This window comes from Arachis hypogaea, chromosome 5 (genome assembly GCF_003086295.3).
Source record: "Arachis hypogaea cultivar Tifrunner chromosome 5, arahy.Tifrunner.gnm2.J5K5, whole genome shotgun sequence".
In the NCBI taxonomy this organism is placed as follows: Eukaryota; Viridiplantae; Streptophyta; class Magnoliopsida; order Fabales; family Fabaceae; genus Arachis; species Arachis hypogaea.
In genome coordinates, this window is record NC_092040.1 from 99,750,981 (window position 1) to 99,765,000 (window position 14,020).

Here is a 14,020-nt window from a genome sequence, read left to right on the forward strand (position 1 = left end):
CAGACTTAAGCCGATACTGTCAGTTCATTTACCGGTTCGGGTTTTTATGCGCTTTTTTGCAGAAAATTATATTTACCAACTCAGAAAAATCTACTGAGTTCGAAAATAATATTTAAATTGTCTAATTAACATTATAAATTTTTGGATCCTATTTGGGCAATTTAATTATTTAATTAATCGGTTAATTTATCACGATTCTTACATTTGTCACCATTGTGGCAAGCCGAGGCATATCAAGAGGTATTGTAGGTTCTTGAAAAGAGAACAATCAAGGAGAAAAAACGAAGACAAAGGTAAAGATAGTGATAAAAAAATTGCTGCTATTGTTTATAAAGATGTTCTTATCACATATGATGAAAATGATCTGAATCTTGTCTGTGATGATTCCACTTAGATTATGGACTCTGGTGCCTCATGTCATGTTACTCCGAGGCTTGAAGTTTTTACTTTCTATACTGCTGAAAATTTTGGAAAGATCAAATTAGGAGATAAAGGAGTGTGTGATATCATTGGTATGGTGATATGTGGCTTGAAACCAACATAGGATGCAAGTTGCAGTTGAAGAATGTTAGGCATGCGCTAGATATGTAGTTCAATCTCATTTTAGTAAAGGCATTGGATCAAGAGGGGTATTGCACTTCCTTTGGTAGTGGAAAATGCAAGATTACCATAGGGGCTCTCATTATTGCTAAAGAAGACAATAGTCTCACTACTCTCTACCAGTTGCAAGCAAAGTTATGCAAAGAAGAGGTGAATGTAGCTGATGATTCCTCTTTTGATTTGTGGCATATACGTCTTGGCACTTGAGCAAGAAAGGGCTAAGCGACTTAGCCAAGAAGCACTCACTTTCAGTGAAAGGTACAACTTTAAATACTTGCACTCATTTTTTTGTTGGAAAGCATGCTAGAGTATCATTTCATAATTCTGGACCTCATAGGAGATCACATGTTCTAGATTTAGTTCACATTGATGTTTGCACTATGGATGCTAAGACACTAGGTGGTGCATCATATTTTGTTACTTTTATTGATGATTATTCTCAAAAAGTGTGGGCTTTTGTTTTGAAATCTAAAGACTAGGTGCTCGATATCTTCAAACACTTTCATGCAAGTGTTGAAAGAGACACAGGAAGGAAATTGAAATGTGTTCGAACAGATAACGGTGGTGAATACAGGGATTCATTTGAAGAATATTGTAAAGGACATGGGATCAAGCTTGCGAAGACGGTTCCTAAGACTCCACAACATAGTGGAGTTGCAGAGAGAATGAATCGCACTATCAATGGTAGAGTCGGGTGAATACTCTCTCATGCAAAGTTGCCTAAATCCTTTTGGGGTGAAGTGATGAGAACTGCAATAGATTTGATCAACCTTTCTCCTTTAGTTCCACTTAAAGGTGATGTTCCAGAGAAAGTTTGGAGAGAAAAATATGTCTCTTATAGTCACTTGCGAGTGTTCAGCTGCAGAGCTTTTGTTCACATTCCAAGAGATGAAAGGTCCAAACTTGATGGAAAGTCAAAGCAGTGTATCTTCATGGGTTATGGTCACGAAGACTTTGGTTACAGATTATGGGATCCGGTGAGCAAGAAGATAATTAGAAGTCGAGATGTGATTTTTCTCGAAGACCAAACTATTGAAGATCTTGAGAAGACAAATAAGCCAACAATAACTGTTAGGCGTTATGCTGATGATGAACCTTGTCCTTCCACTAGACCTCTTGTTAATGGGGGAGATGTACAAGTTGATAATGATGGTGATGATTTGCATGATGAACCTACACCTCAACCTGAGGTACCAGATGTTAAAGTTCTACTTGAACCACCAGTTGAGCCTGAGTTGAGAAGATTTACTAGAAAGCGTCATCCTTCTCAGAAATACTCTCCTCATGAGTATGTGATGAACACTGAGACTGGGAAGCGAGAGAGCTACCAGGAAGCTATGTTTGATGAGCATAAGAAAGATTGGTTGAAGACCATGCAAGAAGAAATGAAATCCTTGCATGAGAATCATACATTTGAATTGGTGAAGTTATCGAAGGGTAAGAGAGCATTCAAGAATAAATGGGTGTTCAAATTGAAAGCGGATGAAAATGTCTCACGGCCAAGGTACAAAGCTCGATTGTGTGTGAAAGGCTTTGAACAAAAGAAATGTATTGATTTTGAGGAGATTTTCTCTCCAGTTGTGAAGATGTCCTCTATTCGAGTTGTACTTGCATTGTCGGCTAGTTTGAATTTAGAGATTGAGCAGCTTGATGTGAAGACTGCATTCCTTCACGGTGACATAGATAAAGAAATTTATATGGATCAACCAGAGGGTTTCGAGGTTAAAGAAAAGGAGCATCTTGTATGCAAGTTGAAGAAGAGCTTATATGGGTTGAAGCAAGCGCCAAGGCAGTGGTACACGAAGCTTGATTCCTTCATGGAAGGTGATGGGTATAGTAAGACTTCTTCTGATCATTGTGTGTATGTTAAAAAATTCTCTGTTGGAGATTTTATAATTCTCTTGCTTTATGTTGATGACATGTCGATTGTTGGTCATGATACTAAGAAGATTGAAAGTATTAAGAAAGACTTAAACAGATCCTTTGCTATGAAGGATTTGGGTCCTGCAAAGAAAATTTTCGGTATGAGTATCACTCGTGACAGGAAGAATGGGAAACTATGGTGTCACAGCAGAAGTATATTGAGAAGGTTTTAGAGAGGTTTAGCATGAGTAATTCCAAACATGTTAGTACTCCACTTGCTAGTTATTTCAAGCTGAGTTCGCAACAATGTCCTACAAGTGAGAAAGAGAAAGCGGAAATGAAGAGGATTCCGTATGCATCTGCAGTTGGCAGTTTGATGTATGTTATGGTTTGCACCATGCCAAATATTGCTCATGCCATTGGAGTTGTTAGTTGGTTTCTCTCTAATCCTGGCAAGGAATACTGGCAAGCAGTGAAGTGGATTCTCATATACCTTAATGGTACTTCCAAAGTTTGTTTATGCTTTAGGAGTGACCAACCTGTCTTGGATGGTTACACAAATGCAGATATGGTTGGGGATCTTAATTCAAGAAAGTCTACTTCTGGTTATATGATGACTTTTGCAGGGGGAGCTGTGTCGTGGCAATCTCGACTTCAGAAATGTGTTGCTTTGTCTACTACAGAGGCAGAATACATTACTGTTATTGAAGCTTCTAAGGAACTCTTGTGGATGAAGAAATTTCTACAAGAGTTACGCATCAATCAAGAGAAGTTTGTGTTATTTTGTGACAGTCAGAGTGCTATCCATCTCAGCAAGAATTCGACGTTTCATTCCAGATCGAAGCACATAGAGGTGAGGTATCATTGGATACGTCAAGCGCTTGAGATGAAGTCATATGCACTTGAGAAGATCCACACAGATGATAATGGTTCAAATATGATGACTAAGAGTTTACCTGTAGTGAAGTTTAATTCCTGCAAAGAGAAGGCGAGGTTGGTGAAACAGCCTATCCCCACTTGAGTTGGTGAGGAGGAGATTTGTTGGTGGGTTCCCAACTAAGTGGGGCCACATATTAAAAACAAAAAAAAACAAAGAAAGAAAGAAAGAAATTGGCTTTTAAGCCACGAAGAGAAAGAAGATTCATTCAGTTTTGAACGAAAAAGAAAAACTAGGGCTTCGGCGTAAGAGGGAGAAGAAGGAAATTTGGGAGAAAAGGGCAAGTCATTGTTTATCCGATTGAATGGGTAAACTTGCTGAAATTTTAGTATGTTGTTTCTGGTGTAGAGATGAACATTAAGATATAACTTACTAGTTGTATTGCCTTCTCTTTTGCCTGATTTGAGATACCCACTTTGTGAAGGATTTATGTTGATTCCATCAGTTTTGATGATGTATTTTGTTGATTGTTGAGATGCCCTAGTATTACTAGGAAGACTGATTGTGTACACATTATTTTGATAGTAGAAGATTTTTCTGGACTAGGTTCTGTGGATTTTTTGTCCCTCTTTTAGGGATTTTCCCATGTTAAAATTCTAGGGTCTGAATATTTAATTTTTGCCATTATATTTGCTGCTTGAAGTATCTTTGGCATTGCTTATTTAATCGCATAGGTTGTGGGAAAATTATTTTTGGTGCTTTCGCTGTTAGACAGGTTCTTGTTTGAACCTTTGTTAAGTTTTTCCAACAGAGAAGAAGAAGTGAGATGTTTGTGAAGAATACAAAGGTTGCACATCCTTTTATACTTTGTTAAAAATTTATCGTAATGTATTTCATTTCTACTATAAACGTTATAATTCTTCACGTATCTCGTTTACAGTGTAAACAAATAAGAGTGCACATATTTCATTTACGCTGTTAAGGAAATCGATTTTGCTTGGTAGACAATGATTTTTGTAAACAGTGTAAACAATGGGTTCTAGAATTGACCCAAAAAAAAAACAAAAAACATTCCACCCCAAATTATTATCTCATAAACCTTAACATTAGGATAACCATATGCACACCCAGTGAATTGGACATTTAACCATTGTTAATTGTGCATGAGTAAATCGAATAAAAAAAATAACCATCCAATTAAAAATAATGAACATAATTATCTGCATACCTATTGAATTGAACATCTGACATATTTATTGTTCACATTGTTTAATATTCTCATTATGTCTACCTATACTTTTTCAAAAAAAAAAATAAATATATTTAATATTTCATGTCTTATCTTATTTATGTAAACGAAATAAAAAATATAAAAAATTTTAGTAAAAATACTACGAATTATATATTTTGATAAATAAAATATTTATTTTATTTATTTATCAAAAATCCAGTTTGTTTAGACTTTAGATCAATAAAGTGGTGTGTCCATAAAAAGGTTATCAATTCTGACATAAATGAAACATTAGTGCTTTAATGTTTTTATTCGTTAATTTTTATTATATATATAATTAATAATTAAAATTATTAAAACATTAATATTTTCGTATCACCTAAAAATATAATTAGGAGAACTGAATAAATAACGGAAACGATTAGACTATTAGATTATTAGATTAATAGTTCAATTAATAAGTCATAGATTGATCTTATTATAATTAAATAATTATATAAAATTTATTTTTAATTTTTTATTTGCATAATAAATATCTGTATTTTAGTTTTTTTATATGAAATTAACTATTGTTTTTAGATTATAATTTATCAATTAATTTATATTTATTATATTTTCTAAATATTTATAAAAAAATTATAATCATGAAAATTAACAATATATTATAAATAATAAAAATTATTTTCTTTTAAATTTGTAAGTATAATTCAATTTTATGTATGTAATATATTTAATAAAAAATTATATATAGTAAATAATAATTTAATCTAGTTTGATCAAATTTTCTCGAATTTGACAAAATCAATTTATCCTGTTTTAATCAATTTTGACTGAATTTAACTAATTTTAATTAAATTTGATCGAGTTAATTGGTTAGTCAATTCAAATGATACTCCAATCCGATTTTATAACCAAATAACTGTTTTTAATTTAACTAATCGAATAGGAGCGAATTTGATAAATATGCCTAAAAATTATCCTATAAAATATTTCAATTCATTAATTGGCTACAAATTCATTTTTCACAACTGTCGGTCGCTAGTTTTTAGTATTAGAAAAAGGGCAAAAAATAAAAATTAATTTTTAATTAAAACTATTTTAAAATTTTAAAATTTATAATTTAAGATATATGATAAAAAATTTATAATTTAAAAATTATAATTTAAAATAAATTAAATTAATTTTAAAAAATTGGCTCTCTAACATAACATTTCTGAAACAAAATTACAAACAGATCCTAGAGAGTAGAGACGCTGCGTTTCCGTATTTGCCCTCACAACAAACCAAAATTACAAATCCCTCTTCCATTGGTCATTGCTTTCCCCCATCTTCTTCTTCCCTCTCTGTCTCTTTGATCTAAAGCCGCCATTAACGACTAAAATCCTAGTTCCCTCACCGACGACAGCAACAACAACATCATAAAGTTCGCACATAACGATGCTGTTGTTGTTGTCGCCGCGTTTCTAACAAGGAAGACAGTGAAAAAAGAAAATAGGAATAAAAAATGAGGTCTTCTTCTTCGAACACGATCAACATCGCCGCCAGCACACAGAGACTCGATGTCGATAATCGAATCGGCCTGCGACTCTATTATCGCATCGCTGATAACATCCTCAGACAGGTTCTTCTTCTCTTTCTATATTCTCTTCTAATTATTTTAGCTATGTTGGTATTAGAACTTAATCTCTGTGGTTGAGTCTTGAAGGGTTTAACAATGAGTAAGGGACTTAGGGTTTTAAGTTTGATGATAAAGATTGCTGCTTTGAGCTCGTTTAGTGGTTGTGTGTAGGAGAATATAATTGTAAGGGGAACCCTTTGTTGGAACTAGGGTCTAATTTAGGGTTTGGTGGATTTCAATGTACTTCCCTAGTTAATTGGAGTTTTGTGGTTTACTTCCTTTTTTTAAGGGAAAAAATGGAGCTGCTTTTTGTTTTTATTGTAATTTTGTATTGTTTTTAATGAATTGCTATTGGTTGTGTTGGGGTATACTTAAGGTTGAGGGAGAGATAGATGGGCAAAAGGGTTTATTGAGATGTTACAATCTGCACTAGTTAAGAGCTTCTTGCTAATTACTATGCATCATGAATGCATTGTTGTACTTGAGTTTGGAAGTATATTGGTTATGTTCATGGAGAATCTCTTAACTTGAGAATGGGGAGTACGAATTATTGAAATAAAAATATTTAGTACACACTTTCCTATAGTAGATGAATGAAATATTTAAAAAGTGAGCATGATGAGGAAAATGACATGCGTGAATTCCGTCATCTTTTTCATATTTTCCTTTCCCTTACAGTCTTGATATATTTTGGATATAAGGGTAATAGTTAAATTATCCTTTGTGCTGGAATAATTATTTTGTTCTTTCTTGTAGTCGCACTTCTTGTTTAGGTTCTCTCTTGCGTGGCATCTAAATTCCGAATATTGAATTTTACATTGCAGGCTGATATCTTTCGGACAGAGAGGAATATTATCGACTTATATGTCATGCTCCTAAGATTTTCTAGGTATCACAAAAAGTGTCCTGTAATAAATGACTATTTGACACAAATTATGATTGCTTCAGCTGAATGGTTTAACGTAGCTGGACTTCGTCGTATATGAAATTTTGTCGTCAAACTGAATTGATGATCGTTTTTATTTTGTACTAGTTTGGCATCCGAGACAATACCACGTCACCGAGATTATAGAACATCTCCACAAAGCAAAAAAGAATCATTGAAAAAGGTTTATCTCCTACTCTCCTTCAAATGGTAATCTATTATAAAATAGTTGATGTAATCTAAGTTTCAAAATCTTTCCGTAGAAATTGATAATTTCCATGAATGAACTGGAGAAGTTGAAACCACTGGTCCAACAGAAGATCAATGAGCTTAACAGTAGACATTCTTACCAACAAAATGAGCATGGAAAATTTCATTCAAATAATTTAATGGATTTTTCTCCAGTGAAAAAGCAAACTGTGGGCAGTTATGGCCAAATAAAGGTAATATTTGCAGGAGAATTTGTTTTGAAGATTGTAGTTTGCCGGTGGTAATCTTTCTTTAGAATTACATACTTTCTTTTGCGCAAATGAATCTCTATTTTTCATGTTCTCCTTGAAAAGAAGTTCTGCATCCCTATGATATTGTATATTTGACCAGACAGTCAGACCAACTGCCATGGAATTTGGTTACCAAGGATCAAGGACCCAACAATTCTCTTATACCAGGCCTGTCCAACAGCATTTGCAAAGACGGTAAGTATTGGACTCTTCATTAATTTATGATTGGTTTCCTTTTGGTTATGATATTGCATAATTTCAAGATTTTCAGTCATAGAATTAAGTTATGTGAAACTTCCATTCTTCTTCTTACTTTATCTGTAATGATCATATTCATGAGATTAAATTATACATTTGAAGGTTGATAAGCTAGGTGGTATCTTTGTCCTATGCCAATAATAGTGGAGGTGTTACATTACTGCATTGATTTTCATAATATAAACTTTGACCTAGTTAGGCGGGTGAGCATTAAACTGTTGCAATGTGTCCTTTCTTTGGTTATACCAGCTGGTTAAAATACAATCCTCATAATGAAACAGATATACAAAATAAATTCCCAAACTCCCAGTTGGATTACCTGTTGCTTGACTAAGATGTCCGTTGCATTTTTTCTTACTGTTTTGTAGATCTCTAAATCTTACGCCTGCAAAGGAGGAAACTCGCTCTAAACATTCTTTCCTTGGTCCCCACGGGCTTAATGGGCATTTGCGATTACCTACAAGTGATAAAGGGGTATGCTAGCTTTTATCTGTAAATTCAATTCTATTCAAAGATCATCCTGACTTTTCTCTCTTGATGTAGGTCAGATATCCATCTATCACAGATCTATCTCCAGTTGAAATACCAAGGTTATTACCTATTTTAAGTTTATTCTGCAATGATTTTCCGACCTTTTCTATTGTTTTGCTTCCCTGCTGTTGTGAAAAAAAGAAATAAAAATTGTATGTTGTATCCTGGTCTTTCTAAAATAATGGAACTCAATTTAAAGTTGTTGGTACTTTAAGAGGGTTTGTTGATTTTGAGAGCTTAAATATTTTAAAATTACAGGTTTGCAGCTATATAATGCATCTCGGGTTAGTTTATATATTTTTTTATACATTAACTACATCCATCTGACCAAGTTCTCCCGTATACAGCCTACAACATTCTTTGGAAGATGGATGTTGTAATAAAAAAGATAATAGCATCACAGAAAACAAAAGATCAGATTTAGATTCAAATCTTGCCCAGAGCGTGGAATGCAATACCCGGCATTCTGAGGAACCTCCTTCTTTCATCTCTTTTGAAGAATCTGAAGCCCCTGCTCAAATTGGGGTTAAAGAAGCTCCTTCTCTGATCTCTTTTGAAGCAACAAAACCCCCTGCCCAAATAGAAGTTGTCAGACAGCCTTCTCCTCCACCTGTACTTGCTGAAGTACAGGATTTGGTCCCTGCAATGTCACCTCATGTTGACGAGGCAGGATGCAAGGCAGATATTCCGTCATCAGGTGGTTATGTTCATGCTGAGTCGCCTCTGCAGCTGCACGTTGTGAGAGCCAATAACATTTTATCCATCTTTAATGTATTCTATTAAGTAAATGTTTTCTGTGTGCTGATAATTTCTGAAAAATTAAATGTTAATAAAAGTTTGACGTTTTTCTCTCTGTTCCTAATAAATGCTTCTATTTGCAGTCAACTTCTATGATGGAAAATTTTATGAAGCTTGCCAAGTCAAATACAGACAAAAATTTGGAGACTTGTGGTATCCTTGCTGGTCTGCTTGTAAGTGATGTCGACAATTTGTTAACTTAAATTGGTGTGCAAAGATAGATCTAAAAGGAGCATAGGTCCCTGAAATTGAGTTGCATATTACCTATTATATAAACGATAATTTATCCATTGCAGAATCTATCCGAGACTCAAAGAAACTAGGTTTCCTATTTTCATGGTCTTGTGCTTTTGCAATAGCAACAATGTTCTTATTTACTTTAGCTATGTTTGTGTTAATGGATTCATGTATAAGATGCAAGGTATTCTAATATGGTAGTTTAGGAAAATTTTGTTGTTGTGGTTGAGCTTCCTAATGCCTTAAGTACTATATAGTTCAATTGTGAGATTGTGATTTTTTCAATACATCTGATTGCAGAAAAACAGAAAATTTTTTATTACTGCTCTAATAATCCCAAAGCAGGAGTCAACATCAGATTCTGTAAGAAATCTTTCCTTATAAATATTTTTGGGCATATGTATGACTAGTATTTTTTAAAACCTTACAATTATTATGTACTTTACTACTTTCTGAGCAGTGTCAGGCTACAAATGAAGAGGAAATATTTGACGTGCAGGATAAACAATCTCTTTTCCCCCTTGGGTGGATACATGTGAGTTTTCAAATCTTGCCTTTGTAAGGAACTGATTCATGCTGTAGAAAGATTTTTTTTTTTAAATTTCCTTACCTAAATGAAAAAAAAATTATAAGAAATTATGTCATTTAGGGTGTAATTTCTCAATATCTGACTTTTTCATTTGGCTCATAAAATAGAGTTAGCCAAAATCTAAATTCCTTGCACTTTATCTGCTAGTCTTGAATTGTTGTTTTGACACACTATTTGTGATTTCCAGACACATCCTACACAATCTTGTTTCATGTCATCAATTGATCTGCACACTCACTACTCATATCAGGTAAGTACATTAGTTTTAATTAAAGATTATTTTTATGGATTTGTTTTGCTTTGTCTTTGGAGATGAATTTGTTTAGTTTTTAGAGAAAATGGTGGAAGAGAGAAAACCAAGAGATTTTAATGATGGTGTTTTCTACTTTTATGTCAAATTCTTCATAACTGTCATGATAGATTCAGCTATAAACCTTTATCTACTGAACATAAAGTTTAGAGTATACTTCATATAGAACATACAAGCTTCTATGCTCCTGAAATTTTTTATGGACCTGCCATATAATTTGGCATAAATTTCTGCGGTCCTTTGTTACTCTACGAAACTAAGTTATTATTTATTAGGTGATTCCTTTATACTTTCTTTCATTGCTTATGTAAATGTATGTTCTCTCTTCAGATTATGCTTCCAGAAGCCGTTGCAATAGTTATGGCACCAAGAGACAGTTCAAGGTAAGGCACATCACAGATGTATCTTGAATTCTTGATTCATAGAGGCATCTTCCCTAATAAATTTTGGAAGCACAATTAGAGACCATAAGTTGAAACTTGAAAAGAATGTAAAATCCTTCCTAGAAAAATTAATAAAGGGCAAATTACATTGACATTCCTTAAGATTAAGTGATATTACACATGATGCTCTCCTATTAATAAAGGCATACACCAACCATCCTTTGAATTTAAGTTATATTAAACTCGTCGCGATTCTAATTTACAAAATGTGACATTGACCTTTTTTATAAATACAAGAGGAGAGATTAGTGTCTGCATAACAATATATCAAGGTGTGCCCATGTGTGATGTTGCCCAACCTTAGAATAGGTTACTGTAATTTACCGAAATAATAATACATGCATAAACTTTGGAGGAAATCTCTTAACCATGGTTGTTCCTCAAAATATATAGTATTGGTCCTTACACAAAAAATGGGTATTTGAATTTAGTTCTCATACATGGCATTCTACAGAAAACATGGCATTTTTCGGTTGACAACCCCTGGTGGAATGAACGTCATCAAACAATGCCAGCACCGCGGCTTTCATCCACACAGTCAGCCTCCAGATGGTGGTCCTATTTACAACACTTGTACAGATGTTTACATGAATCCTGATTTAAAATTTGATGTAATTGATCTTCGGTGATAAGTGATAGCAACACTCTTTTTCATCATTGTTTGTATACCATGTTTTTTCCCTCTTTATGAATATAAGGTTTGCCATTGCCGTCCGTGGCCATCATGAAAGCAGGTTTTGGCCATGTTTGTATAAGAAGAAATCTTTCCCTTTTGATTGTTATTCTTGGCTGTATTTTTACTATTCATCAATGCCTTTTCATGCATTCACTCAGGACTTAATCAAATCCTCAACTTTAATTTCTGAAGATAGATTAATTCTAAACATTTCAAAATCATTGCTGAAAGTATCCTCAACATTCCTGTGTCTTGTTAATTGTTATTCACACTATAGAGTTAACTTTTGATGTTCGGATATTAGAGTTTGAGACTCCATATGTTCTACTACTCCCTTTTAAAAATAGCTGTTTTTTTCTTTAATTCATTGAAAAGTTAATGTATTTAGACAAAAGTGTGTTTGGATAAAATAATTCTTCAACGAATTTAAAAATTAAAATAAGATAGAAAATTAATTTGAGAAAGATGTAATTTGACCATTATAAAATCTAAATGCACATTTCAAGTGTTTTCAATTGCATATGCTAGAGTTTTACGTTTTGACATCTCAATCCCAACATTGCTACTCACTAGTAGTTATCATTAATTGATGGAACAAAATGCTCCTCCGACTCCGAGAGTTCCTTTTCCCCTAACAAATAAACTATTTTCTTAACGAAATTAACAAGGCAACCACCACTTGTAAGTGAAGCATTCCATGCTAGTAACAATTATGTATTTTGGTGTGTCCATTGTCTGTATTTCCTTCAATTTGGGTCCATTAAAGCAAACCATAGCCTAGTGCTGAATATGGTTATGGTTTACATCTTTCTCTTCACCAATCAAATGTTTTCTTGTAATGCCAACTCAGGGGGTTGAGAGATGGAGCTTTCTTCGGTGGGAAAGTATCTTCTAGACCTTAATGGACCAGGTAATAAAAAAAAATAATGAAAAGTATAGAGTTCGGTTCACAAATAATGAAAAATAACGTGAGGTTTTTTCCAGGCGCTTCAAAAACGGCACCGTGTTCGCGTTTATTTTCTGTTCGCGTTTATTTCCTGTTAACGGTGAGAGTGACTTCATGCGCCTCAGGAGCTCGTCGCGTGGATTCTCCGTGGACACGATCTCGTCCGGGATTCAGTTAAATTTGAAAGCGAAGTTCACAGCTAGAAACTCATCCGCATCGCATCCAAGCAATTCGCGGGTCAACTCGGAGAATCGCTGAGTGACCTGAATGATTTTGAACTCGAATCCGATCCTAAACCTCTCTGCCTGTCTTGCTAGCATTTCGCCCACAGATTTTAATCTCTCTTCTTGGCCGCCGGTGTCCGCCACCACCACGATCCTTACCATGGCCGGCGGGGTTCTTCCACGCGCAGAGAGCGCGAGTAGAAGGCTCGCGTACTGTTTTCCGTGGCCTATATCGAAATCAACTACGCAGAACCTCTTCAGCTCCGTTTTGTTCTCAAATGCAGCTTCGAGGATTGCGAAGTTGGCTGCCATGAACCCTACCATGAAACAGAGCGAGTTTTCAAACATCAACTGAGTTGACTCGGCGTGTTCATTGCTGAAAAACTCGGCCACGGGAGGAGAATTTTCCAGCAGGTTTACCCTCGATTTGAGCGCCGAAATCATGCAATCCATCAACCTTTGATCCGAATTTCTATTCGGATTGGAAACTTGACTCAACCCAGGATCTCAATGCCAGAATTTTGTTTATCTTCGGCTGCTATTAGTATTCTAATTACTATAATGAATTATTATTATTATTATTATTTTAATATTTACTTTTTCTGTTATGAACTGTTGTCTGATACATTATTCATGTTTTATTTGTATTTAAATTAAATATATTGAATAATTGACGAATATTTTATAGTATGTACTTATATTTTTTTTAGATTTTTTTTTATCTTAGTTTTTCCAAAAACTTATGCATATGAGAACTTTGAAAAGGTAGAAGATGAAGTTTTAGAGGGCATAAGTGATATTATTGGATAGTGAGTAGTAATTAAGCTTAGACTTTTTGTTTGAGTGGATTGTAGGTGTGGCCCATGTGACAAAATTAAAAAAAAATCATTTAACAATTTGTTTAAAAAAACCGGTCATTATAAAATTGGTTAAACCAGACCATATTGAGGTCGGTTTGCAAATACATTTAATTTTAAGTCAAAGTTGATATTTCTAAAAGTTTAATACAGATGCAATCTCAGCCATTCATTTGGAATATTTTTATATGGTCCATCAAGGTCCGAAAAATACTTTCCCCACCAAAGACAAAGCCTTGAGAGATACATGCATTTTTGGTAGGGCATCTTAAAGAAAAGTAGTCGGATGAGAAGGAAATAGATTTTTTCAATTTTTTTCCGCTTATGTTATCAAATATAATATTTTACTATATACTACTCTCTAGGTTGGACTAAAAAAATATATAATAAAAAATATTTATAATAAGAGATCATATTTCACAATATCAACGAAAAAGAAAAAATGATGATATACTCTTCGGATTTCCCCCATGTTGTGTCAGGTTTTGAGGATCTAAAAAAATAAGGAGTTAAGGACTGTTTTGTCATTAAGGTTAT

At 33.9% G+C, this 14,020-nt stretch overlaps 1 protein-coding gene and 1 long non-coding RNA gene across 5 annotated transcripts; both read left to right on the forward strand.

Annotated features, from left to right (window-relative positions):
• Positions 1-5,772: 5,772 nt before the first annotated feature.
• On the forward strand, positions 5,773-11,562 carry LOC112802231 (AMSH-like ubiquitin thioesterase 1). 4 transcript variants are annotated; one of them, XM_025845343.3, is made up of 14 exons: positions 5,773-6,192; positions 7,014-7,078; positions 7,223-7,298; positions 7,378-7,557; positions 7,715-7,809; positions 8,241-8,346; positions 8,416-8,462; positions 8,751-9,174; positions 9,285-9,374; positions 9,739-9,801; positions 9,899-9,973; positions 10,215-10,277; positions 10,668-10,720; positions 11,235-11,562. In XM_025845343.3, exons 1-14 carry the CDS (start codon positions 6,076-6,078, stop codon positions 11,407-11,409), a joined length of 1,629 nt encoding a protein of 542 aa, XP_025701128.1. In that variant the 5' UTR covers positions 5,773-6,075; the 3' UTR covers positions 11,410-11,562. The 4 variants fall into 4 exon arrangements, with proteins under 4 accessions (XP_025701128.1, XP_025701129.1, XP_025701130.1 ...); XM_025845344.2 differs by having other exon boundaries at positions 8,751-9,141; XM_025845345.3 differs by lacking the exon at positions 7,378-7,557 and having other exon boundaries at positions 5,800-6,192.
• A 667-nt stretch (positions 11,563-12,229) lies between these two features.
• On the forward strand, positions 12,230-13,316 carry LOC140184739 (uncharacterized). The gene is made up of 2 exons (XR_011882299.1): positions 12,230-12,366; positions 12,441-13,316. It is a non-coding gene; the product is annotated as an uncharacterized lncRNA (long non-coding RNA).
• The last annotated feature ends 704 nt before the right edge of the window (positions 13,317-14,020 follow it).

Coding starts and splice junctions, on each gene's coding strand:
- LOC112802231 (XM_025845343.3), top strand. CDS start 6,076: ATGAGGTCTTCTTCTTCGAACACGATCAACATCGCCGCCAGCACACAG. Junction 7,810..8,240: donor CAACAGCATTTGCAAAGACG/GTAAGTATTGGA, acceptor ACTGTTTTGTAG/ATCTCTAAATCTTACGCCTG. Junction 9,375..9,738: donor GTATCCTTGCTGGTCTGCTT/GTAAGTGATGTC, acceptor ATCTGATTGCAG/AAAAACAGAAAATTTTTTAT.